Here is a 26,563-nt window from a genome sequence, read left to right as displayed (position 1 = left end):
GATTCTCAACTTGGTCACTGTTGGTATATAGCAGAGCTACTGATTTGTGTACATTAGGTTTGTATCCTAAAACCTTGCTGGATTTATTTATCAATTCTAGGAGCTTTTTGGATGAGTCATTAGGGTTTTCTAGGTTTAGGATTGTATCATCAGCAAATAGCCGCAGTTTGACTTCCTTTTTACCAATTGGGATGCACTTTATTTCTTTCTCTTTTCTGATTGCTCTGGCTAGGTCTTCCACTACTATGTTGAGTAGAAGTGGTGAAAGTGGGCATCCTTGTCTTGTTCCAGTTCTCAGGGAGAATGCTTTCAACTTTTCCTTGTTCAGTATAATGTTGGCTATGTGTCATAGATGGCTTTTATTACCTCAGGTACGTCCCTTCTATGCTGATTTTTCTGAGGGTTTTAATCATAAAGTGATGCTGGATTTTGTCAAATGCTTTTTCTGTGTCTATTGAGATGATCATGTAATTTTCATTTTTAATTCTGTTTATGTGGTTTATCAGATTTACTGACTTACACATGTTAAACCATCCCTGCATCCCTGGTATGAAGCCTACTTCATCATGGTAAATTATCTTTTTGATATGCTGTTGGATCTGGTTCACTAGTATTTTGTTGAGGATTTTTGCATCTATGTCGTCAGGGATATTGGTCTGTAGTTTTATTTATTTGCTATGTTCTTCCCTGGTTTTGGTGTTGGGTGGGGCGATACTGAATTCATAGAATGATTTAGGGAGAATTTACTGTGTCTCCATCTTTTGGAATAGTGTCAATAGGATTGGTACTAACTCTTCTTTGAATGTCTGATAGAATTCAGCTATGAATCCATGTGGTTTTGGACTTTTTTGTTGGCAATTTTGTTTTTAAGCATTTCAGTCTCACTGCTTGTTATTGGTCTGTTCAGAGGTTTTATATTTTCCTGGTTTAATCTAAGAGGGTTGTATATTTCCAGAAATTTATCCATCTCCTCTAGGTTTTCTAGATTATCCACGTAAAAGTGTCCATAGTAACTTTGAATAATCTTTTGTATTTCTGTGGTATCCATTGTAATGTCTCCTGTTTCATTTGCAATTGAGTTTATTTGGATCTTTTCTCTTTTCTTGGCTAATCTCGCTAATGATCTATCCATTTTATTTATTTTGTCAAATAACCAGCTTTTTGTTTCATTTAGTGTTTGTATTGTTTTGTTATTGTTGTTGTTTCAATTTCATTTAGTTCTGCTCTGATCTTTGTTATTTCTTTTCTTCTGCTGGGTTTGGGTTCAGATTATTCTCATTTCTCCAGTTCCTTGAGTTGTTACCTTAGATTGCCTATTTGAGATCTATCAGACTTTTTGATGTAAGCATTTAAATGCTATGAACTTTCCTCTTAGCACCACTTTTGCTGTATCCCAGAGGTTTTGCTAGGTTGTGTCACTATTGTCATTCAGTCAAAGAATTTTTAAATTTCCATCTTGATTTCATTGTTGACCCAACAATCATTCAGGAGAAGGTTATTTACTTTCCCTGTATTTGTATGGTTTCAAGGGTTCCTTTTGGAGTTGATTTCCAAATTCAACTGTGATGCATGGTGATCTGAGCAAGTACTTGATATAATTTTCAGTTTTCTTAAATTTACTGAGACTTGTTTTGTGGCCTATAATATGATCTGTCTTAGAGGATGTTCCATGTACTGATGAACAAAATGTATATTCTGTAGTTGTTGGGTAGAATGTTCTGTAAATATCTGTTAGGTCCATTTGTCATAGGATAGAGTTTAAGTCCATTGTTTCTTTGTTTTTTTCTGTCTTAATGACCTATCTAGTGTTGTCAGTGGAGTATTAAAGTCTCCCATTATTATTGTGTTGCTGTCTATCTCATTTATTAGGTCTAGGAGCAATTGTTTTAGAAATTTGGGAGCTCCAGTGTTAGGTGTTTTATAAATTTGGGGGCTCCAGTGTTAGGTGCATATATATTTAGGATTGTGATACTTTCCTGTTGGACTAGAGTCCTTTTATCATTATATATACATATGTATTATATATATAGTTAGAATATATATGTTATATATAATATATATAGTTAGAATACATATGTTATAGATTATATATATAGTTAGAATTGATATTTTCCTGTTGGACTAGTTCTTTTATCATTAGATAATGTTCCTCTTCTTCTTTTTTAACTGCATTTGCTTTAAAGTTTGTTTTGTCTGATATAAGAATAGCTACTCCTGCTCACTTTTAGTATTCAGTTGGATGTAAAATCTTTTTCTACCCCTTTACCTTAAGTTTATGTGAGTCCTTATGTGTTAGTTGAGTTTCCTGAAGACAGCAGAAACTTGCTTGGTAAATTCTAATCCTTTCTCCCTGTATATTTTAAGTGGAGCATTTAGGTCATTTACATTCAATGTTGGTATTGAGATGTGAGGTGCTATTCTATTCATTGTGCTATTTGTTGCCTGAATACTTTATTCATTGTGTTATTGTTATATAGGTCCTGTGAGGTTTATAATGTAAGTAGGTTCTATTTTTGGTGTATTTCAAGGGTTTGTTTCAGGATTTAGAGCTCCTTTTAGCAGTTCTTGTAGTGCTGGCTTGGTAGTGGCAAATTCTCAGCATTCGTTTGCCTGGGAAAGACTGTATCTTTCCTTCATTTATGAAGCTTAGTTTTGCTGGATACAAAATTTTTGACTGATAATTGCTTTGTTTAAGGAGGCTACAAATTGGACCTCTAAGAGGGTTGTATATTTCCAGAAATTTATCCATCCCTTCTAGCTTATAAGAGTTTGGCTGAGATTAATAATTTAATTTCAAAAACATAGAAAAGATAAAACTATCCTAGATAGCAGTTTCAAAACTTTACTTTGATTATAGGTGTCAATTGGTAAAAGTATTGGTAGAGTCTGTGAATACGTAGGTTTGGTACAGGCTTAGTGACTTGATAAAAGTGTAGGTCATTTTTATAAGGTCATGAGTGATTGATTAAAGCAGGACACATTACTGGCAGCTGTTTAAGTCTGACAACACAAATTAAAACACTACTTGGTATGGTTTGGCTTTGTTTCCCCACCCAAATCCTGCCTCAAATTGTAGCCTCCATAATCCCCATGTGTCAAGGGCGGTACCAGGTGGATGTAATTTGATCATGGGAATAGTTTCACCCATGCTGTTCTCATGATAGTGAGTGAGTCTCATGAGATCTGATGGTTTTATAAGCATGTGTATTTCCCCTGCTTGTACTCACTTTATCCTGCTACCCTGTAAAGAAGGTGCCTGCTTCTCGTTTGCTTTCTGCCATGATTGTAAGTTTCCTGAGGTCTCCTCAGCCCTGCAGAACCGTGAGTCAACTAAATCACTTTCCTTTAAAAATTATCCAGTCGGGTATTTCCTCACAGCAGTGTGAGAACAAACTAATACGCTACTATAGAAAAAGAAACATAGATCCTTTTCAAACCTGATATTATGAATTTGCTAATAATATTGTCTTTTTAACGTAATTATCTGCTTATCTGCCCTTATATTTTAAACTCTTTGTCTTTGCTTTTGTTTTTCTTTATGTGTGATTCTGAAGAGGCACAATGCAAATGTTTGTATTAATATTAATATGTGTGAGTAGTGGTGTATACACAGGTAGATAATTGACTGTCTATGTTACTTTTGCTTTACTTAATGTAAATTAGTGAAGTTTATTTTGAAAATGTTCTATTGGAAGATTTTAAGAAACAATAATTTATACCAAAATAATTGTCCTTTGTGAAGGTTGAACTCATTCAGGAGATAACTGACTCGTCATCTAACATCTCATAAGCTCTGAATAAAAAGTAAATCAGTGTTTTTTTTTTTTTTTTAAAAAAAGAGTTTGGCTGAGAAATCTGCTGTTAATCTGATAGGTTTTAATTTATAGGTTATCTGATGCTTTTGCCTCACAGCTCTTAGGATTCTTTGCTTTGTCTTGACTCTAGATAACCTAACGACTATGTGCCTAGGCAATGATCTTTTTGTGATGAATTTCCCAGGTGTTCTTTGAGCTTCTTGTAAATGGATGTCTAGATATCTAGCAAGGCTAGGGAAGTTTTCCTCGATTATTCCCTCAAATATGTTTTCTAAACTTTTAGATTTCTCTTCTTCCCCAGGAACCCCAATTACTTTCAGGTTTGGATGTTTAACATAGTTCCAAACTTCTTGGAAGCTTTGTTCATTTTTTTAATTATTTTTTTCTTTTCCTTTGATGGATTGGGTTGATTCAAAAGCCTTGTCCTCAAGCTCTGAAATTCTTTCTTGTGCTTGTTTGATTCTATTACTGAGACTTTCCAGTGGATTTTGCATTTCTCTAAGTGTGTCCTTGATTTTTCAGTTGTGATTGTTTTTCATTTATGCTATCTATTTCACTGAACAATTTTCCATTCATATCTTCTATCATGTTTTTTATTTCTTTAAGTCGGAGTTTACCTTTCTCTGGTGCATCCTTGATTAGCTTAATAATTAATCTGAATATTTTTTTCTGGCAATTCAGAGATTTTATCTTGGTTTGGATTTATTACTGGTGAGCTGGTATGATGTTTTGGAGGTGTTAAAGAACCTTGTTTTGTCATATTACCAGAATAGTTTTTCTGGTTCTTTCTCATTTGAGTAGGCTATGTCAAAGGAGAGATTTGGGATTCAAGGGCTGCTGTGAGATTCTTTTGCCCCATGGGGTGCTCCCTTGACGTGGTGTTCTCCTGTTTCCCCTAAGAATGGGGCTTCCTGAAAGCCAAACAGTAGTAATCATTTTTGCTTTTCTGGGTCTAGTCTCCCAGCAGACCTACCGGGCTCCAAGCTGGTACTGGAGAATATCTGCAAAGAGTCCTGTGATGTGATACATCTTCAGGTCTTTCAGCTATGAATTCCAGCACCTGCTCCAGTGGAGGTAGCTAGGGAGTGAAGCGGACTCTGTGATTCCTTGGTTATGTTTCTGTTTACTGCCCTGGTTTTGTGTTGGTTGGCCTCCAGCCAGGAGGTGGCACTTTCGAGAGCACATCAGCTGTCGTCAGTTTTTCATGTCTCAGGGAGTCTGTACCGGTGATCCAGTTTCTTCAAAAGGTCTATGGATTCTCTCGGCCTTCCTGGTATGTGCCTGTGGTAGTTCTTGGAGCAAAAGTTCATGATATGAGTCTCCACAAGCTGCTGTCTCCCCAAGTGGGATCTGCAAGCTAGTCCTGCCTCTTGTCTGCCATCTTCAAAATCTCCTATTTAAAATGCTATCAAAAATGACTGCAAATGATTTCTCCCAAGAGCCTGATCTTGCCAGATTTTGAAGTTCATGAAGTATGGCCAGAATTCTTGATTTGGTGCAAAAATTTTCACGTTACCTACTTTTATGTTCAAAGTGAACTTTTATAAAGCAAGGATCAACTTAATTGCTTATAAATTAAGATATAAGGAAGGAATTTGGAAGTTGTTTATAATGGAGAGTAGAGTGCTGTATATAGACCTGTTGTATTAGTCCATTTTCATGCTGCTGATAAAGACGTACCAGAAACTGGGAACAAAAAGAGGTTTAATTGGACTTACAGTTCCACACGGCTGGGGAGGCCTCAGAATCATGGCAGGAGGCAAAAGGCACTTCTTACATGGCAGCAACAAGAGAGCATGAGGAGGAAACAGAAGCAGAAACCCCTGATAAACCCATCAGTTCTCGTGAGACTTATTCACTGTCACAAGAATAGCATGGGAAAGACCAGCCCCTGTATTTCAATTACCTCCCACTTGGTCCCTCCCACAACACATGGGAATTCTGGGAGATACAATTCAAGTTGAGATTTGGATGTGAGCACAGCCAAACCATATCATTCCACCCTTAACCCCTCCCAAATCTCATGTCCTCACATTTCAAAACCAATCATGCCTTCCCAACAGTCCCCCAAAGTCTTCATTCATTTCAGCATTAACCCAAAAGTCCACAGTTCAAAGTCTCATCTGAGACAAGGCAAGTCCCTTCCACCTATGAGCCTGTAAAACCAAAAGCAAGCTAGTTATTTCCTGTAATGGGGGTACAGGTATTAGGTAAATACAGCTATTCCAAATGGGAGAAATTGGCCAAAACAAAGGAGTTAAGGACCCATGCAAGTCCAAAATTCAGTGGGGCTGTCAAATTTTAAAGCTCCAAAATGATCTCTTTTGACTCCAGGTCTCATATCCAGACCATGCTGATGCAAGAGGTGGGCTCCCATGGTCTTGGGCAGCTCTGCCCCTGTGGGTGTGCAGAGTACAGCCTCCCTCCCAGCTGCTTTCACAGGCTAGCATTCAGTGTCTGCTGCTTTTCCAGGCACACTGTGCAAGCTGTCAGTGGATCTACCATTCTGGGGTCTGGAAGATGGTGGCCCTCTTCTCACAGCTCCACTAGGCAGTGCCCCAGTAGGGACTTTGTGTGGGACTCTGTGTGGAGGCTCCCACCCCACATTTCCCTTCTGCATTGCCCTAGCCGAGGGCCTCGCCCCTGCAGCAAACTTTTGCCTACACATCCAGGCGTTTCCCTACATCTTCTGAAATCTAGGCGGAGGTTCCTAAACCTCAGTTCTTGACTTCTGTGCAACCACAGGCTGAACACCACATAGAAGCTGCCAAGGCTTGGGGCTTCCACCTTCTGAAGCCACAGCCCAAGCTCTACATTGGCCCCTTGCATCCAAGGCTGGAGTGACTGGGACACAGGGCACCAAGTCCCTAGTATGGGGGCCCTGGGCCCGGCCCACGAAACCATTTCTTCTTCCTGTGCCTCCAGGCCTATGATGGGAGGGGCTGCCATGAAGACCTCTGATATGCCCTGGAGACATTTTCCCCATGGTCTTGGGGATTAACATTCGGCTCCTTGCTACTTAAGCAAATTTCAGCAGCCAGCTTGAATTTCTCCCCAGAAAATGGGTTTTTCTTCTCTATAGCATAGTGGGGCTGCACATTTTCTGAACTTTGATGCTGTTTCCCTTTTAAAACTGCATTCCTTTAACAGTACCCAAGTCACCTATTGAATGCTTTGCTGCTTAGAAACTTCTTCCGCCAGATACCCTAAATCATCTTTCTCAAGTTCAAAGTTCCACAGATCTCTAGGGCAGGGGCAAAATGCCACTCAGTCACTTTGCTAAAATGTAACAAGAGTCACCTTTGCTCTAGTTCCCAACAAGTTCCTCATCTCCACCTGAGACCACCTCAGCCTGGATCTTATTATCCACATCACTATCAGCATTTTGGGCAAAGCCATTCAACATGTCTTTAGGAAGTTCCAAACTTTCCCACCTTTTCTTGTCTTCTTCTGAGCCTTCCAAACTGTTCCAGCCTCTGCATATTACGTAGTTCCAAAGTCAGTTTCCACATCTTCAGGTATCTTTTCAACAATGCCCCACTCTACTGGTACCAATTTACTGTATTAGTCTGTTTTCATGCTGCTGATAAAGACATACCTGAAACTGGAAACAAAAAGAGGTTTAATTGGGCTTACAGTTCCACATGGCTCGGGAAGCTTCAGAATCATGGCCGGAGGCAAAAGGCACTTCTTACATGGCAGCGGCAAAAGAAAATGAGGAGGAAGCAAAAGCAGAAACTCCTGATAAACCATCAGATCTCATGAGACTTATTCACTATCACAAGAATATCACAGAAAAGACCAGCCACATGATTCAGTTACCTCCCCCTGGGTCCCTCCCACGACACATGGGAATTCTGGGAGATAAAATTCAAGTTGAGATTTGAGTGGGGGCACAGCCAAACCATATAACCTGTGCTTTATCTGAGGTCATGCCTGATCACAGGTGACATACCTGCATTAGCTATGTGCAGTTCAGCCTAAAGAATCTGGAAATCATGACCTCAGGAAAATCACTATGGGGAATTGCAGATGATACACCCTCTAGCCATCACACCACTTACTTTTGCAGGGAGATGTATATTTTCCAAAGAGAGGGCCCCTTCATTTTCCCATTTTGTGCTCATGACAGCCTTTTTCAGATCTGCAGACTGAGACTCAGAGATCAAGTGCCTGGTTCAAAGTCTCAGAGCTGAATACTATTACCTAAGTTTTTTGATGCCTTAGGCATGACTTCTCCCACTCTGCCATGGTGTCTTTATAAGCTATATATGTATGTACATACACATACATATTCATATATGAACACCCAAATAGAATGTAATTTATACATAGAGGCTTTAAAAATTTGTAAAACTGCTATCCTACTTTTTTTACTTCTGTATTCCTACATTTGAACTTCGCCACCCTGGTTTCACTCTTTGAAGCTTTTAAAAGAATCAAACAAGCTGAGAACATTGCTTTTATTAAATAAGGACTATTCCTCAATATCATTTTAAAAAACAAAAATAAGCCCCTGAATAGGTAGGTGTGTGACAAAACTAGAAACAGCAGCATACACTTACATGAGCTACTGCATCTGCACCCTTAACTTCTAATGTGTTAGTGATAGAGCATGTAATCACCAGCTTGGAGGGCTTGGCAATAGTGTGTGCAGTGGGAGGAGCTCTATTTCCACACTTTCATGCTACATATTTTCAAAGGCCTATACTCGGCTGTAGCATATATACTGGGCTGTAGACCCTTATAGGAATCTATTATGGGTACCCACACCTACAGCAGCTGGCCACTCTGAAAATTCCTGTTCACATTTGTCAACTATGAGAGCCCATATATAACCTACCACAAATGTGATGAGAATCACATTTCTCTTCCAAAGAGGCAAATGTCTCTTCCAAAGAGGGTTTTGGGCCAGGATAGTTGCAGCCCCAGAATCTTCCAAGGAAATCTTTTGGCACCTGCAAACTCTTGCTACTTCTCTTTCAACCTTGTCCTTGTTGACCATGGTTACATATACATATTTTAATGTTATCATTATCACAGACAGTGTTGAGACAGCCACAGATGCCCTTTCATTTTCAGTGGAAGAAATCTAGACCAGATCAGAGTAGAGAACTGTCAGCGTGCAGATGGCTGGCAGAGGCAGCGAGGAGAAGGGAAGTGAGCCGGGCTTCAGAGTTGTGTAGACCCGGACCCTAGTCCTATTCCTGTCCTCACTAGCTGCATATTGTTGGGCCTTCATATGCAACCTGCAAAACTAAAGCAATGGAAATGCCACACAGACTGCTGAGATCATAAGAGTAGAGAAAATTTCAATATTGAGCTGCACAGTCAGTGAATTATATACCCATCCCAACTCAACATTTATTCATTCTTTCCAATGAAGTTACCTATTATCCCTACTTCCCCTGTTATAATATTTTTATATAAAAAGTAATGTTCTTTTATTAATAAAGTGAGGAAGCATCCAGGAAATTGCCTAATGGTGCATAAGAGTTCAATCATTTTTAATTCCTTCCTACCTTTTCTCCTTCCTATTCAAATGTAAGAATACAGAAGTAAAAAAGTAGAATCAGGATAAAAACTCAAGTTTCTGACTTCTCATACAATGGCTTTTCTCGTGTGTATCTGTGTGTGTGTGTATGTATGTGTGTTTGTATATTCACTGACAAACTCTTTGAAACTTAGTTTGATTTTTTCCTCAATTCATTTTTTTCTTTCAAATTACCCTTTGTCTATATGAGAAGGGGAAAAATCATGCTCAGTGGCTCCATTTGGTTTAGCTAGCTTTACGTGACTTCAGAATCTTAGAAATTGTCCCCACATCATTACTTCACATCAAAGAGAAGTAGCATGTGAAAGTAATGAAAATACGTCACGTTATTTTTTTTTAAATTCGGCTATGGAGCATTGACTTCTTCAAATCATCGTGATTTCTTAGATTTTGAAGCCACAGGTTTCAATAATGGCACTAAGGATGTACAATTTATGCATTCCTTTGGTTGTGGAACTCAATATTCCAAACATGTGATCATTCAGGCCATTATTTATGTGTTTAGTCAGTTGCCTTTGCATTGAATCACTACATAAAACTATGGCTAAATTGTTATGCTTCCACACTCCTATTATTACATGTGTCTAGGTATATGATGGCAGGCACTTCTGGGTCACACATGTGAGGTAAAAGCAGTAATAGAAGTCTGAAGCATCTGTCAGGAGAACTAAGTGTTCACAGAGGCTGTCGTGGGTCACCCAGGGAGGCGAAAACTCATTCTATAAGGAGGAGGCAGAGGCCAACGCAAGCTATTAACAGGGAGAAGTCCACAAGCAAAATTAGAAAGGTCAAGAGGCACAGCTAACTTAGTTCTTGTCCAGATGGTTTTCAACATCTACTTTGAGGAGAGGAGGACGATAGGAAGAGCCAATAGCAGAGACAGAAAGAGTGATTCCCAGAATCAACTTTCAGCCAGCCTCCTAGGTCAGGTAGGAGTCTGATGGAACAGTATCTGGCCTGCATTGCAAGGTGACCTGGGAGGTTGGAGAGTTCTGGAGGCAGTCATATTAGAACATTGGAATAAAAAGCAAGGCTAGCCAGCTGGGAGCCCACACATAAAGATCTGTAGGCAGACTCGAACCTGGTGATCATGCAGACCTCCAGGAGTCAGGGGCCACATAAAAAAGTCCAGCTCTTTCAATAGAATTAAAGGGGTGAAGCCCCAGTATCCTCTTAGCCTGGACATTTGTCCTGTCCAGGCCTGGGTAGACTAATCTTTCCTGATGGACAGTGATGTACTTTGTACCAAGCACTTCACTGACCACAGGGACCCAGAGGTAAAGAATCCACCATTTCATGTCACGTCCCACATAACAGAAGAGGAGATGTCCTGTTGTAACAGGTGCTCTGAGACCCATGAGGGGACAGAGGAGAGTGGCGGGTTCTGCAGTTGTGGAGGGAGGGAGGATGTGTGTGCAGGAGGCTTTGGAAAGTACTTAGAGGTGGTTCATAGAAAGTAAGACTGTTTACCAGTCAAACAAGAAAGGCAGAGAAGGCAGCATGAGCAGCCTTCAAGAGTCATAACACAGCCACCCTTACCAGGAACCATAAATGATCTGATAAATCAAAGGAGGAACCCAAAGTGTCATGTTGAAAATGAAGCAAGGAAAGTAGGGAGGGGTTGCATGGTGGAGAGCTGCTTTAGTGATCTCCATGTGATTCTGTTTCTTCCTTGTGTTAGTGTATATTCAAGGGCAAACTGCTGATGAATAGAGCTAGCTGCATTATTAGGCCTGTTTTTACTGTCTAGCACCAGTTTTTTTTATAGCCTTTAGTTTAAAAGTACTGACTCTGTCGTCATTATTACTGTTTGCATCATCCTTAGCCCTTAAATTCCTCTTGTCTGCCTTGGCACTGAAAATTACCCATTGCTTTTGCTCTCCTCTCTCCAGCTTTAAGACCCTTCTGTGACATGATCATTTGACCTTCTCTGGGCTCTGCACAACTCTTGATGCAGGTATCCCTCACAGGCTTCTCTCCCAGCCATGCCCCTGTACTGGTAGACGTTGAGAGGAGTCCAATAGCTAAACCTGGAAAAGCAGAGGCCTAGAAAGTCTTTGGACTATCTTGCCTGTATTTACCTTAGAATCACTTATGGATATTTTATATAATCTAAGCAATATTTATGGACATTTCTATATGTGTAGTTACAGATTTTTTTAAATTATTTTTCTTAAATCATGGTAAAGAGTCTTTTTTGTCTAATTTATACTAATTTCATCAAATAAATTACAGGAGTAATTCTATACTTGTACAATCTGGAAGCAGACTAATTATTAACAAGAATTATAACTGTTGTTCATTGTTGATTTAAGTACTGTACTGATCACATTTCTTTTCTTATACAAGTTTATGTGTACTCATTCTCCAAATTATTTTTGTAGTTAAGTTATCTCAGTTGTAAATCACCATTTTATCCTGTTTTATCTTTAACTCTGACATTATATGAAATTGGATTGAGGATTAAGCAATGCCTCAATGGCAAAATCTTACCAAAATGAGTTCAGTCAATTATTTTACAGATATATGTAATTAATTTCATTTTTTTAAAAAAGTGGATGCATGCCATTTAGTGTAGTAGGTTCAGCCACCAGCATTGAGAAAAGCTTTTCAATATTTTCTTCCAACATTTACGTCCAGATGTCTTTGCACTCCAATATTTGGCTCTCTGCGGACAGCTCACTTAAGCATAGTGGTAAATGATACCACGCTCATAAAACAGCGCACTGCCTATCTCCTAATCAGTGTTGTATTGGCTTGCATTGATCCATTCCAAACCCCATTTGAACATCATAACTAACATTTTTAATAATTTTCATCTGTAACTTATAAAACCATCTTAATTTAGCCCAGAACTTCACATGCCCAGGGAAGAACTGATGACTTAGGTGATGAGCTAGCCCCATATTTTCCCAACATCTCCGTATCCCAAGAGCCACATCATTCTGAGGGATGACTTGACCCTGTTTCCAGAGACTTCATTTTTTTTACCTGCTTTTTGTTACAGTAGTTCATGAGAATAGTTTAAAGGCAGATGGTACTGAAAGTTCTACAACAGAAGCTGTCTCATCCCAGATTCGCGTCTGAAAGGCAATCGCTGTCGTCCTCTTTCATTGTTTCTTCTGTCATTTATTTCAGCACTTCTAAATGCTGTGCTTCTGCTGCTGTTTATTGACTTTGTTGACTTCCTGCTGCAGAAGATGAGGGTTCAGCTCTCACATCTCCAGCAACACCCCTTGTTTCTTTCTCCCTTGCTGTCACCTTCTACAAAGAGTCACATCACAGTCTTTGCTCCCTTACTTCCATCTTCCCAAGTAGTTTTATCACAATTTTGTGATACATGGCCAATTTATGCCCTATTGTGGCTATTGTTCACTTCTGATTCAAGTACTGTACATTTCTTACAATCTTACACAGATTTTATTTTTCCTCAAATTAAAAATTGCCTTTTTTACTTCCTGAACATTTCGTGTATCTATAATTATTTTTTTTCAAATGCCTTCACAGATTTATCAAATGCCATATCTATTACAGTATCAAAACCTCAAAGGTATCAATAAACTTTTTATTTTATTTTATTTTTTTATTGAGACGGAATCTCATTCTGTCACCTAGGCAGGAGAGCAGTGGTGCAGTCTCGGCTCACTCCAGCCTCTGTCTCCTGGGTTCAAGCGATTCTCATGCCTCAGTCTCCTGAATGACTGGGACTACAGGCAGGCGTAAACATGCCTGGCTAATTTTTGAATTTTTAGTAGAGATGGGTTTTTACCATGTTGACCAGGCTGGTTTCAAATTTCTGACCTCAAATGATCTGCCCACCTCAGCTTCCCAAAGTGCTGGGATTACAGGCATGAACCATCACACCCGGTTAGTTTTTGAATTTGTTTTAGAGATGGAGTTTCACCATGTTGCCCAGGCTGGTCTCGAACTCTTGGCCTCAAACTCCTGGCCTCCACCCACCTTGGCCTCCCAAAGTACTGGGATTATATGCATGCACCACTGCATCTGGCTATCAATAAACTTTAAAGTGCTATTTTTTTCCAAGTCTGCTGGCTTACTTCTTCTTGACGCTCCAGTGTACGGGTACTGCAGAGTTATCATAGTGGGATACCGCTTACCTCTCCTCGGTGTCGGGTGTCAGTTCTTCTGTTATGTACTGGATCTGATATTTTCCTCTTTCTTGATTTAGTCCCTCATTTTTCTGAGTCATATTCTCTAGCAGTTTTCTAAGAAAACGTATGTGTAAAGTAATATTCTGAATCCCTGAAGATAGGAAAATATCTTTATTCTACCTTCACACATGTTAATAATTTGGCTGGGCATAAAATTCTGGGTTGCAAATCTTTTTTTTCTCAGAAAATTTTAACAGCTTTTGAAATTTCATCTCCTTCTAGTTTCCAAGTTGTTACTGAGACATTCAGTCTCCCTATCATCTACTAAGTTGCTTACCATATCTCCACTTGCCTTTTATCTTCCAAATATGTTAAACTCTCATCTATTCTTGCTATTTCTTCCAATAACCTTGTTCTGTGTAGCATATGCTTTGTTTTTAAATTCCTGGACTGTAATTTTAGTAGGGTGTTGGTAGGACTAAGTGGGAAATTTATATGATTGGTCCACCATTGTTTATCCAAAGTTCAGTGGCATCTTTGTTTCCAGATATTTAAACCCATGCAATCCTTTTGCATACATTGTGATACTATTCTATTAAAAACTCTGAGAGTAGATAGTACTAGTCCCATTTAATGATGTAGCTGAGGTTCCAGAAATACTAGTAGGTTTCTTAAATTTAAAGAGCCAGACTGAGACAGATTCAAATTTAAAACTATGTTTTTCCTACTCTATTCACACATAAGGGTCACTTGCAGCAATGACTTTGTGATGGTGGTCACTAGTGATAAAACAGGGCAGACCATGGCTTCTCCATATCTTGCTACAATAAACTAATGCCGCTGCTGTGATGTGAATTATTCCTTTGAACTATTCTCTGAGCTGCAGAATGAAAGCTTTCCTCTTCAATCATTCCTGTTATCCCAGAATGGACATTGGAACATCAGAAACCAAATAATTGCTGGTGGTCTGGTTCATACAAAACAGTGTACTGTATAAGAACAGACATGGAAAACTGAAATCATGGTGTTTGGGCCTGAATAAAATACGTATATTTTAACATATAATGATACTATTGCAGAGTCCAGCACACAATGAAATAACTTCCTCTTTGAAGCTTTTACTTAAATTCCCACATAGAGCACAAATAGCATTCTCTAATTTGAAAACAAAAAGTAAGTAATTGCTTTCAAAGTCCAGTCTTTTGAAAGCACAGCAGTCTTTCAGCTAAGTAGTTATTCTCCAAAAAGAAAAGGGACTTTTCAGTGAGTGTTTATAAACAAGCATACATGCCCAATAATTTAGAGTGTGTTCATGTGTCACTTCAGCTTTCTGTGAAGTGACTATGACAGCAGACACACATCACGTGAAGTGATGCCACCCTGAAGAAAGTTTTCAGGTAATATACCTCCTGAAGGGTTTTTAACTCTTTTCTCATTCAGGGGTTTGCCTGTTGCTTTTCCAGGTTGCATGCCAGGTTCTTACCCACGCTTACGTTATCATCCAGTCAGCCCCAACCTCATCTTCATGTAGGTTAAACAACCCAAATAAAAGGAGGAAATATTTAGGACAAGCAATGAAAGAGTGAAACCAGGCAGGACCTTCTCCAACTTGGGGCAAATCTTATACCACTTGGACCCTTAGGCATCTCATCTTTGAAATGAAATAATACAAATAGATCTTCAAGTTCCCCCTCTCAGCTCTTGAACACTATGCATCGTTGATTAATCAACTTCCACGAATTATCTCAAACCAGCCACCATTGCTTCAGTTCATGAGTGACCATGAAAAAATGTGTTCATTAATTTATTTAATGTGTATTTATCAGGCGTCATGCTCAAAAGCTGGGAATATCGAGACAAATTAACAGACACAGTCCTTAGCCTCATTGAGTTCATGGTCCAGAGGGAAAGGCAGACTAAAACAAACTTTCAAATAAATAATAATCATGACAAATGATGTGAAAGATAACCACAGAGTGTTGGGAGAAAAAGTAAGAGGAAAAGGATAATTTAGACAGGGGTGGGAAATGTTTTCAAGAAAGCTTCATTGAAATGCCAAGAGATCCACAGACTGAGGGGTTGCTAGCCAACTGAAGAGTGATGGAAACCGCATGCCAAGCACATGAAGCAGCATGTGTAGAGAGCTGAGGAATTAAAGAACTCGAGTATTCAAGGAACTATAAGAAGACCACATGGCTAAAGCATGGTGAGCAAGAGGGATTGGCCTGAGATCAAGTTAAAGGTGGGCTCCCAAAGCATGCAGAGCCTTGCCAGTAGGATGAGCACCTTATAATACATCAGAAAGGCAGACAGAACCTGCTGAAAGATGTTTAAGCAAGAAATAGAGATGATTTGATTACATTTTAAAACATTACCCCAGCACTGCACACACATTGGGTTGGAGGAGGACAAAAACAGATGAAGCAGTGAGAGTGGCTAGATGGTGAGGCAATTGTGGAGAAGAGGGTGGATTTTGTAATCTTAGGACATCTTCACTTTGGGACCCTCACACAGATCTCACTTTGGGTCTGTGGTCAGCTGTGTTGTACAGAAAGGTATCTTGACTTCATGTCTCGCACTACATGGATGTATTCATTCCTGTATCTCCCCTCTAAAGAGATTTACTTTGTTGAAATCCTGTTGTCTCTCCAGGTTGTCATCTTGGATAGCATTCAACATAATCCATATCTGATCCATGAGAATGACATATTTGTTGGACTCACCACCCCTTCTCCTAACAAGCTTTTGGAGTGCAGGCCCTGTTCATACAACTGTCTCCTCAGTAGACTGACAGGACCCCTGGCCACCTATGTCTCTTATTTTTAGGTTTTTCCAAGAATGGGTGTGGCCACAGCCGTATGTCCCACAGACTCACACAGGTCAAGCTGTTAAAATAGTCCCTTGAGACCCTCTCAGGACCGAGGAGAAAACAGAGCACCCCCCATCCTTCTCATCATGGTAAAGGAGGAGGGATAAGACTGATAGTGTCTCAACAACGCTGCAAAGAAATCCTCTCTCCACTACCTCACCTTTCTTCCTCTTTTCTAATACATGAGGTGCTTGGTCATGTAAGAGTGGCAACAATTCATTTGGGCACCTCTTTGAGACCTGCCTGGGAACCTACCCTCTTACTTTGGGATATCAGAGCAGATGGCACCTCTTGTCTTGCATTCTCTTGTCTTGGACTAGATGAAGGGAGAACACACCCATTTTAACATCCTGTCTTAACCTTTATCCAGCCACTTTCTGAAATAATGAACATCGGTGTGCAGCACCTGCCATCTTCCTGAAGCTCCCACACCCTGCCCTCTTCCTGGGCCTCCCAGTTCCTCTCCAGTGCTCCTGCCTTGGGCCTTTGTGCATGCAGCTACCAGGATGGCTCTCTGCCTTTTCTTCTCCGCCTTCTTTCTTCTCACTCCATAATAGCACCCTGTCCCAAGAAGCTAAGTGACTCACCTCAGCCACAATTTCATTATCATTCACATCCTCTTCCTCTTTCCCCAGGCTGGGGTTGGCATCTGATTGAGTCCTCTCTCCCCTTTTTAGAAGACTCTCAGCCCTACTCTCACACAGACCTGCCCTTCCCCCGAATCAATCATTTCCCTGAGAGTTTGTCCAACAGCTCAGATCCGGTGACAGAAAGAAGAAAATACATGAAAGTTCAGGACTTGCACTACTCAGTAAGACACAGAAAAGTAGAACTGAGTAATCTACATGAAAAGCAAAGAAAATGGAATTTACTAGCTTGAATTGAGGGAACAAAGGACATGGAGGAGGCTTAGAGTTGCTGGAGTAGTGAATAGGAAAGATGGGGAGAAACCAGAGTGTATACCTTAGGTAAAAAATGTAGGAGAAAGCAAAAGAGTCTACCATATATATATTTTTTCCATTTTGAAAGCTTCATGAAAAAGTTGTAGGAAAGAATTACCTGGTTATAGAGGGAACCTTGTTTTCTGTGATTTTAGACTAATCAGCAGGAAAGGGCAGGTTGTATCCTAACCAAAGTTTGCCATGTGCCTGACAGGAACAAATGCTAAGCATGGACTGCGCTGCAAAGCCTGTAAGATGAGCATCCACCACAAGTGCACAGATGGCCTGGCATCCCAGCGGTGCATGGGCAAGCTGGTAAGGGCTTGTGCCAGGAGTGAGGCCCACACCTCCCTGCTAGGGCACTTGCCTGCTGCAGTCCTTCCCTGAAACCCTGAGCAAAGCACCCCAGAACTGGCTGCCAGCTTGGTTTCCTAATTGGCATCATCAGAAAACAAGGACAAGGAGCTTTGTCAACCTAATCAACAATGCCCCACCTTGAAAGGGAGTCACGGTCATTAATAGAGTGACCAACTTCTCCCAGGTTGGCACTTTCTCAGTTTTAATACTGAGAGTCCCACGTCCTGGGACTGTTCAGGTTTTAAAAGTGAAAGTCATGCATCTCAGGAACCCCCTAAGCCCCAGGCTAACTAATGGTTGGTCACCCTAGTGCTTCCCTGGTTGTCAGCTCAGTGGGTAGCAAGAGAGGATAAGAGCTAAGCCCACACAAAAGAGGAGAGAGTAATAAATATCAGCACCAATTTAACAGAATCATGTTGGCCAAACCAAGGGAGATTGAATGGCCCTTGAGATGGCTGATCATACCATCTCAGGAGGATGGGCTTCAGTCCTGGTGCCACATATTGATTAAGAAGCAATTCAAGCTTGGCACAATGGCTCACGCCTATAATCCCAGCACTTGGGACACTAAGGTGGGTCGATCGCTGAAACCCAGGAGTTCGAGACCAGCCTGGGCAACATGGTGAGACCCCATCTCTACAAAAATTTAAAAATTAGACCGGGTACGGTGGCTCATGCCTGTAATCTCAGCGCTTTAGGAGGCCGAGGCGGATGGATCACAAGGTCAGGAGATCGAGACCATCCTGGCTAACATGGTGAAACCCTGTTGCTACTAAAAATACAAAAAAAGAAAAAAAAATTAGCAGGGCATGGTGGCAGGCACCTGTAGTCCCAGCTACTCAGGAGGCTGAGGCAGGAGAACGGCATGAACCCGGGAGGTGGAAGTTGCAGTGAGCCAAGGTCGCGCCACTGCACTCTAGCTTGGGCGACAGAGCGAAACTCTGTCTCAAAAAAAAAAAAATTTAAAAATTAGCTGGGTGTGTTGGTGTGTGCCTGTAGTTTCAGCTACTCAGAAGGCTGAGATTAGAGGATCGCTTGAGCCCGGAAGGCAGAGGTTTCAGTAAGCCAGATTGCACAACTGCACTCTAGCTTGAGTGACAGAGCTAGAACCTATCTCAAAAATTTTTTTTCAAAAAGCAATCCAGGGCACAAATTTGAGGGTATTTGAAACTAGGATGGCCAAAGGATTGTAAAAAGTACCAAGAATGTCTACCCTAGAGAATAATTAGACAGGACATCAACAGCTGTCTTCAAAAAATTTTAGGCCTAAAGTTTAGAAGAGTAACTCTATTGTCCTTTGAGGTTCCTGGGGAAAGGCCTAACATCAGTGGATACTAAGTCTTAGCGATAAAAGATAATGTCTTGCCTCTAGGGTTAGTGAATGCTCCTTCACCCCCTACCATCACTGACAGTGTACCGACAAGGGACACCACTTTCCAGGAACATTACGGAGGATTCTGGAATTCTAGTAGGGACTGGGCCACCAAGTTCCCATCCAGTGGTGGCGTATAGTGAGTCCAGGTTCTTAGTTTATCTATTTACTCTGATTTGCAATGTCTCTTTTCTCAAACTTCTGCCTCCCCTGCTTCCCCTTCTCCTTCTCCAGTGGTGATTCCCATAAGCCAAGACAGACCATGAAGGAGAGGTCGGAAAAAGAGAGAACAGAATCCAGAACACAGAGCAAATGATTCTGGGTAAAGCTCTTCAGATATACAAGAGCTTTTAGGCCTCCCTCTGAGGTCTACTTACCCATGCCCAGGCCTTTCTTTTATTTATATTATTTTAACAAACCACGATAACAAACTGTGGTGAAATAATATGTGGCAGTCCACTTGTAATCCAGGAGGCAATGAGGATCTGGGATACAAAGGAGGCTGCAGTGCCCTGCAGAAGCAGGACAGGCAGGACTGGGGAGGTCAGGGCCAGGAGCTTGTTTTCTGGATAGAGTGTAACTTGCTTGTTGCCACTATTCCTCCCTGCCTCTGTGTCCCTGCTGGGGTTAAATTGTGGAATTATAGGATAAATCAGCATGTTAATGGGAGACAGGAGGGTGCTCCTGGAGAAACCAGTTGGTTTTATTTAGGGAGCTCTTGTATGATTTTCTCCATCTCCCTTGACATTAACCCCTTGCCTTCCTCATTCTCTCTCCAGCCAAAGGGGTTTCGGCGTTACTACAGCTCCCCCTTGCTCATTCATGAACAGTTTGGCTGCATTAAAGAAGTTATGCCCATTGGTGAGTCGGGACATTGATGGGTTGAGTTGAGTTTGAAGCAGCAAAGTTAGTAATGGCTACTGTCCTCCCAGGGCTGCAAAACCCATGGGGTATCTCTGTGTACTTGTTTGGTGGCTGTTTGGGGTATGACTGTGTGTTTTGCTGGAAGGGAAACATAAAGTGGACCAAATTCTCCAGAAATTTTCATCCTTTCCCTGATGAAGCTCAGAAAACACCTAAGTCCCAAAGGCTTAGTAATCCCACCGTCAGCAGCATGGTGAAGTGGAAAGAACACAGAGCATGGCATCCCCCAGACCAGACTCAAAGCCCAGCTCCCTATTGACAACTGCGTGTCTTTGAACAAGTTACTTGACCTGTCAACCCCCACAAAATGAGACCAGCAATTGCTGTGTTTCATAATTGCTATAAAAAATAAATATAGGTAATACACCAATGCTTAGTAGGAGCTCAGTGAATATATTATTCTCTAATGAAGATCAAAAGATACCCTATATTTATTGATAGCTTTGGCTTGGATTTCTTCTCTAACAATATTTTTCAGTTTACTTCTATTATTTTTTTTCTCTCTCTGAAAATCTCGACATCTATTTTTGTTTTTTCAGGGGGGCAAGTTTTAAACTAGAAATTTGTAAATTAGAAAGCTTTCCATTAGAAATTAATGAGGCTCAGTAGTGACTAGTTATTTCTAAAACAGTTGCCTCCTACTGCAAACTTTGTATCTCAAGGCTTTGCACCTTGGTGAGCACAGCCTCCCAGTAGAGGCAATAAAGCTGGTCCCTGTAAGAATCTGGAAATTAGAGAGGAGTAATGAAAGAGGAAATCCAATCAGGAAGAATTTGGGAGCAGAGTACTAGTTGGTACATGGCAGGACCTGCAAACGGGAGCATGCTGCATGGGGGCGCATCTGTGAGGAACACTTGGCCATGAAAGCCCTGTCTACCCAGAGGCTGAGGTCCTCTGCACAGAGCCTGCTTCTCAGGTGCTGTTCACCCAGGAGATGTGGTAAGCAGTTGGCTGGGTCCTCTCAGATGAGCTTCCTCAGATGAACTTTCTCTTCTGTTGCAGCCTGTGGCAATAAGGTGGACCCTGTCTACGAGACCCTCCGCTTCGGCACCTCCCTGGCCCAGAGGACAAAGAAGGGCAGCTCCGGCAGTGGCTCTGACTCACCTCACAGAACCTCTGTAATTATCCTCTTCCTTCCTCAGTTTGTCTATGGCGATCCTGGGCAGAGCGGGCCTCAGGCACTCCAGTATGGGGGACTCCACCTAACTGCCTCATGAGGGCAGGTCTGCAGGGAGTCAGGCACCTGCCAAAGAGAAACCCAAAGTGTTTTGAGCCACTAAGGATTAACTTCCTGTTGTCAACACCCAGGGATTATTTTACTCTCCTGCCCAAAGACCATCCCCTTGGCCTCATGTTTCTTGACCCTTCCCGTGGGTCTCCTCTCCTTTACCTTTCCACCGATGTTAGATAACATATGAGTCAACACACATAAATGTTTGGCTCAAACAATGGTCAGGAACTTGGAAGTCCTGGCTATTTCCAGTTTTCCTTTTAGCTACACTCCAGTTCAAAGACACAGCTATTTCTCACATCTTTTGTCTTTTCTCTGTAAGAGAGGGCACGCCTCTTGATTGCACACAAAACCTGCCCTCTCAATGGTACCTGAACTATGACTCTGTGGGACGCTCACCCTTCCACGCACCTCTCCTAAGTTTCATCTGACTTACACTGACTGTCGCATGCATCTCTGTGACCTGTTATCATCATCTTGTCTCTGGTTGTTTCAACCAGAATTTCCATAAATACTCCAAGATGCCATATAACTCTGCAGCCCATGCTGGAAGCCACCATTCCTCCAGCAAAGAGGCAAGGACCTTCCAGTTCACATGGCCACTTAGGATAGCCAGCGCCTAGTTACCAGTTCCCTTGTTGCAGCCTCTGCTGGACTGGAAGCTTCCAGGCAAGACACAGATGAGACTTCAAAATGGTCTGCCCCATTGAGTCCTCTCAACATCAACTGAGTAGGTGGATTATGGGAAGAGGGGCAGGGCACACGCCTGGGAGGGGTTCTCAGAGACCGAGTTGAAGCAGCTTCCTCATTGGGTGCAGGTGAAGCCACAAGATTGTAGATAGGTGAATAGGAATGTAGGTCGGTAGGCAAGTAGGTAGGTTTATAGTTCCTCTGCCTAATGCCATGTGGCTATCCTTGAAGCCATCTTTAAACTCATGTTTAAAGCCCTGTTCTTCATGCATTCACTGATTTCTGAGAGGAAAGAACTGAAAATAATTTTTACTCTTTTTCCTTACTGTGCATAAAATTGACGTCAGATAGTTCTTTCTTCTACTCAGCTGGCAGACATGAATGAAGGGCCTACAGTTTACTAGGACTGTAGGGGACACAAAAGAAGAGGAAGACATAGCTTTGTACCCTTAGAATTCACAACTTATTTCTGAAGAAGAAATTTCAACAGCCAAGAAATTTGACAATGGTGGCCCTGTTTACCATTTTTTTAAAAATACACTTTTATATGTCTTATCCCATTTTATTAAGATTGAGAACGTAACATACATGTGTTAAGGATATCATAGTGACTGTGTCATATGAGTATTGAAGCATTTCATAGTAAAGATGAAAAATGTTTTTGCTTCAGTAGACATTGCCTCAAAGCAGTGAGGGGATAATGTGTGTCATTTTAAGATACCTGATTACCTCCTTAGGGAGGAGATCATTGTCATTTGGCATCCAAAAGATAACGCAAATTCTTTTACTGAAAGAAGAATAAAAATAGTGCTAATGTGATGAAAGTATACAAAGCATCCGTGGGTAGGATTTATATGTAAATAGAGGCTGCTTAGGTTGGGTAACAATAATATACATAAAGTGTTTAGCACAGGGCCTGACATAATTGATGCTCAATGAATGGAAATTGTTACTGTTCTTTATTTTAATTCACTCAAAAAATTTTTTTAGAGATGAAGTCTTGCTGTGTTGCCCAGGCTGGCCTCAAACTTCTGGAGTCAAACGATCCTCCTGCCTGAGTGTACTGAGTAGCTGGGATTACAGGTGCATGCCACTGAACCCAGCTGTTTCATTTTCATTACGCATCCAGGCCTTAACAGTGTTTTCTTTCAACCTGAGTTATTGTGAAGTTAAACAGGATGTAGTCTATTAACAAGGCAAGTATGTTACCTGAGAAGGGCATTTCCCAGAGCCACTCATGCTTGGGCAGTGTTAGAAACCCCTGACTTACTCCAGGGTAACTTCCCTGTTCTGCTCAGCCCATCTCCTTCTCCGACGTGTCCTCCTGTAACTCCATAAGTTGGAGTGTTCCCAGGGGTCTGCTTTTCTTGGTCTTCTTATTCTACTTTCTTTTTGGTTGACCTCTGTCACATTCCTTTAGTTCAAGCACCACCTCTACACTGATGACTCCCTTAGATATTTCCTCTTGCCCAAGCACCGAACCAGTCCTACAGATATTGCAAAATCAGCAGATTCAGACTAAACTCATATTCCATTAGGGCTTAGGTCCTATAATTCACACCTCAGAAATAATATCAAAGACACCCTTAGTATTTATCACCAGTACTAGAGGTTTGAACCTCATAATCTCTCACTCAGATTATTATAAAGAAATAACTGTGCTACCCTTTTGAGCCTACCCTTAACAGTGCCCCCTGATTTATCAACCCTTAAAGAAAGGCTTTGCACAACTTCCCTAATTAAAATCCTCTATTAAGTTGCTTATGTCAGAACAACAATGCCCAAACTCTTAGGCATGGCATATGAGTCCTGTCATTACCCTAAAAACCCACTTTCCCCTGCACGCCCCAAGCCCTATAACATATCTATGACTCAGAACATGTTGCTCCACTGAGCTGAAATTTTTTAAGACCCACTCTATTTTTACACCAACAATGAACAGTTCCCAGACTGCCCCAAGTATGGTGAGTTGCTCCTTCCACAAGCCTTCAAGAATTCCTTTCTTAAGGAATATACATGATTGCATTGTACTCATCTGCTATTGTATCGATTCCCTAAATAAATGCTGAGTATCTGGTGAGTATCTAGGTCCCGTTCCTTATTCATCTCATTACACCAGGGACTGACAGAGTGCCTGGCACATAGTGAATACTCAAGAAATGTGTGAAGAATGAGGAAGAATTAACAAGGAACTTTTGAAGACTGATCTCAGAATCCTCCGGGATCCACACAACACTTCCTTTCTCACACCCTAAGCTCCGGGCACAGTTTTCCATTTCCTGCATAGTCATGCTCTGTTCAGACATTCAAACTATCTCCACCTCTCTCAGACAACATCTCTCCAAGCTTCTGGGTCTGGTTGGGCACCTGCCTCTTCCCTGGTCCCCCGGAGCATCCAGTTCATTAATCCATTGGTTATCGATTGCTTGGTAATTTTCACTTTCCTGTTTGATTTTTCTCTCAATTTCCCAGTCCTCTCCTCAATTAGACTAACCTGCTTAAATGCAAGGACTCTTTTATTCACAGCTTTGTGTTTTCATTACTTTATACCAGTGATTCTCAAATGCTGGGGCATATCAGAATCCACTGGAGAACTTTGTAACAATATAAAGGTCCAGGTTCTGCCGGCCCTTCGTAGAGTCAATACATATGTGATGAGTGCACGAATCAATGAATGAATGAGCACCCTCCTCAGTCAGAACTGCCTAAACTTCTATAATAGAAGGCTGGCAATGAGCTAAATCAGTGGTTCTCAGTGTGTGGTCTCTGGATCTGCAGCATCAGCATCACCTGAAACTTGTTAGAAATGCAAATTTGGGTTTCTCTCTAGGAGCTGCAAAATCGGAAAATCTGATTTGGGGAGCCCAACAATTTCCATTTTTAAAAACCCTCCAGGTGATTCTGATGCACATTGAAGTTGGAGAATTGCTGAGTTAAATTAAAAACTAAAGTTTGCTTCCAAATAAACCAGCCCTCTGTCTCTCTCCTCTTCACCCTTGCTCTTACTCCCTCTCTGTGTGAACAGCATTTGAGTGACACACTTACAGTGGCCACAAGCCTGGATCTGAAGTTTGAAACAGAGATCCAAGAACGCTACTCATCTCCCTAATCCCACCTACCACATCGCATCTCCTTTCTCAGGGGAGCGAGGAGGGCCATTGCTGTCAATGAGTTGCTTCCCCAAAACCACACAGAGCTCACTCTCAGCCTGTAACCATCTCCCCTTACAAGGCAAGACTGTTTGTAGATGCCATCCAGCAGTCAAAGGAAAAGCACAAACACAACTGGTCAGAGTAGAGACATCTCTGTCCCCTTTGACCAGCATTCTGAACAAGCCTTTCTCAAATCTTTGGTGAGAGCCGGGAGGTCATCTCACTTCAGTGCAAGCCTCTCCATGCCTGTGTGAGGCCGGCATTGATGGAAGGGCAACTGAAAAGTCAGCACATAGAGGCAATTGTGGAGAGACGGCTCCCCAGAGATGGCTCTGATCTATCTGCATGAGCAGTAGATGGCTGCTCCTGTGGTTCTGAGCTTTGCTGGACTATGACAAACATCCTTGGAAACATTCCATAGTAGGCAATGAACATGTCAGCCTCCTCATTTGGGGCTGATGCTGAGAAGTAGTAAGACCACCAGAAGGACAATTGGGGATGTCCAGTTTGCTTTCATCTCTAATATAACTTTGTCTTTAGCAACATCTGGACCCTACAGACTGGTTTTAGGAGCAAAAAGCATAGTTTTCTGAATGTCAAAGGGATGTCCATTTATTTCCGTCCACTTATACTGGCACTGGTTCCACCAGTAGATGTTTGTTGGAGTTTAGCTCTGTGAAGGCGTCGTTCTGACAGCTGCAGGGAGACAAAGACAAACCAAATTGTACTTAAAGATCTGTCACTTCACTCTTTCCCCAAAGTCCAACTATCCTCAAAGGAAGAAAACAGAGACACAGATTGGTTGGTACTTTAAAGTGATTTTGTTTCCTGCCTGCAGGTCAGTGATAATGAACTTCAGCATCCTGCATTTTTTATTTTTTTTATTTTATTTTTAGTATTTTTATGTCCTAAAGTTAACATATTCCTGCACAGCAAAGCTTTGTTCCACAGGTTTATTTTCTTCCAGGGTTGCAGAGGCATTTGTTTTACATTGTTGAGAAGTCACTGCTTGGCTGTTTCCAAATTGTTGTTTTTCTCAACGTACTTTCAAATGTTCTAAAATATAAAAGGCTTGATGGCTTTGGGAAGGCTAGAAGAAACCAAATTCAAACAACATTCTGGGAGTTAGTTGGCTAGTTTATGAATAATCTTCAGTTTCATAAGATTAAATTAACATAAGTGAAATTCTCTACAAACCAACTTCTGTATAGAAATTGTGAGCTTCAAAAGGAGCAGGGCATGAGTGACTTAGAGACTCTGTGACTTTTTTTTTCTTCTTTCTGCTGTGTCATGAAAGTAACAGTGTTTGAAAAAAAAATCTTAAAGCTAAATTGTAACAAAAATCAGTCTCTGGAGGGTGGTGCTAAAGGGCTCTAGAGCTGGCTAGGAGAGCTAAGAAGGTAACTTTTTCCTCTCCGATAAGATATAAATAAATAATTTTTAAAAATATGACTGTCAATCAGGCCAGGCACGGTGGCTCATGCCTATAATCCCAGCACTTTGGGAGGCTGAGGCAGGCAGATCACCTGAGGTCAGGAGTTCGAGA

The 26,563-nt window shown here is 41.3% G+C and overlaps 1 protein-coding gene across 2 annotated transcripts in view; it reads left to right on the top strand.

Annotated features, from left to right (window-relative positions):
• STAC (SH3 and cysteine rich domain) overlaps nucleotides 1-26,563 on the top strand; it is a 174,743-nt gene that overhangs the window by 88,231 nt on the left and 59,949 nt on the right. The window contains exons 3-5 of one of the 2 annotated variants that reach the window (XM_011964369.1): nucleotides 17,506-17,606; nucleotides 19,800-19,881; nucleotides 20,947-21,062. In XM_011964369.1, coding sequence (XP_011819759.1) covers nucleotides 17,506-17,606; nucleotides 19,800-19,881; nucleotides 20,947-21,062 — 299 coding nt within the window. The remainder of the gene's footprint in view (nucleotides 1-17,505; nucleotides 17,607-19,799; nucleotides 19,882-20,946; nucleotides 21,063-26,563) is intronic. The other variant, XM_011964370.1, reaches the window with a different exon arrangement.

Source organism: Mandrillus leucophaeus, unplaced genomic scaffold (genome assembly GCF_000951045.1).
Source record: "Mandrillus leucophaeus isolate KB7577 unplaced genomic scaffold, Mleu.le_1.0 Scaffold695, whole genome shotgun sequence".
Classification (NCBI taxonomy): domain Eukaryota; kingdom Metazoa; phylum Chordata; class Mammalia; order Primates; family Cercopithecidae; genus Mandrillus; species Mandrillus leucophaeus.
This window is presented reverse-complemented; position numbering and strand designations above follow the sequence as displayed.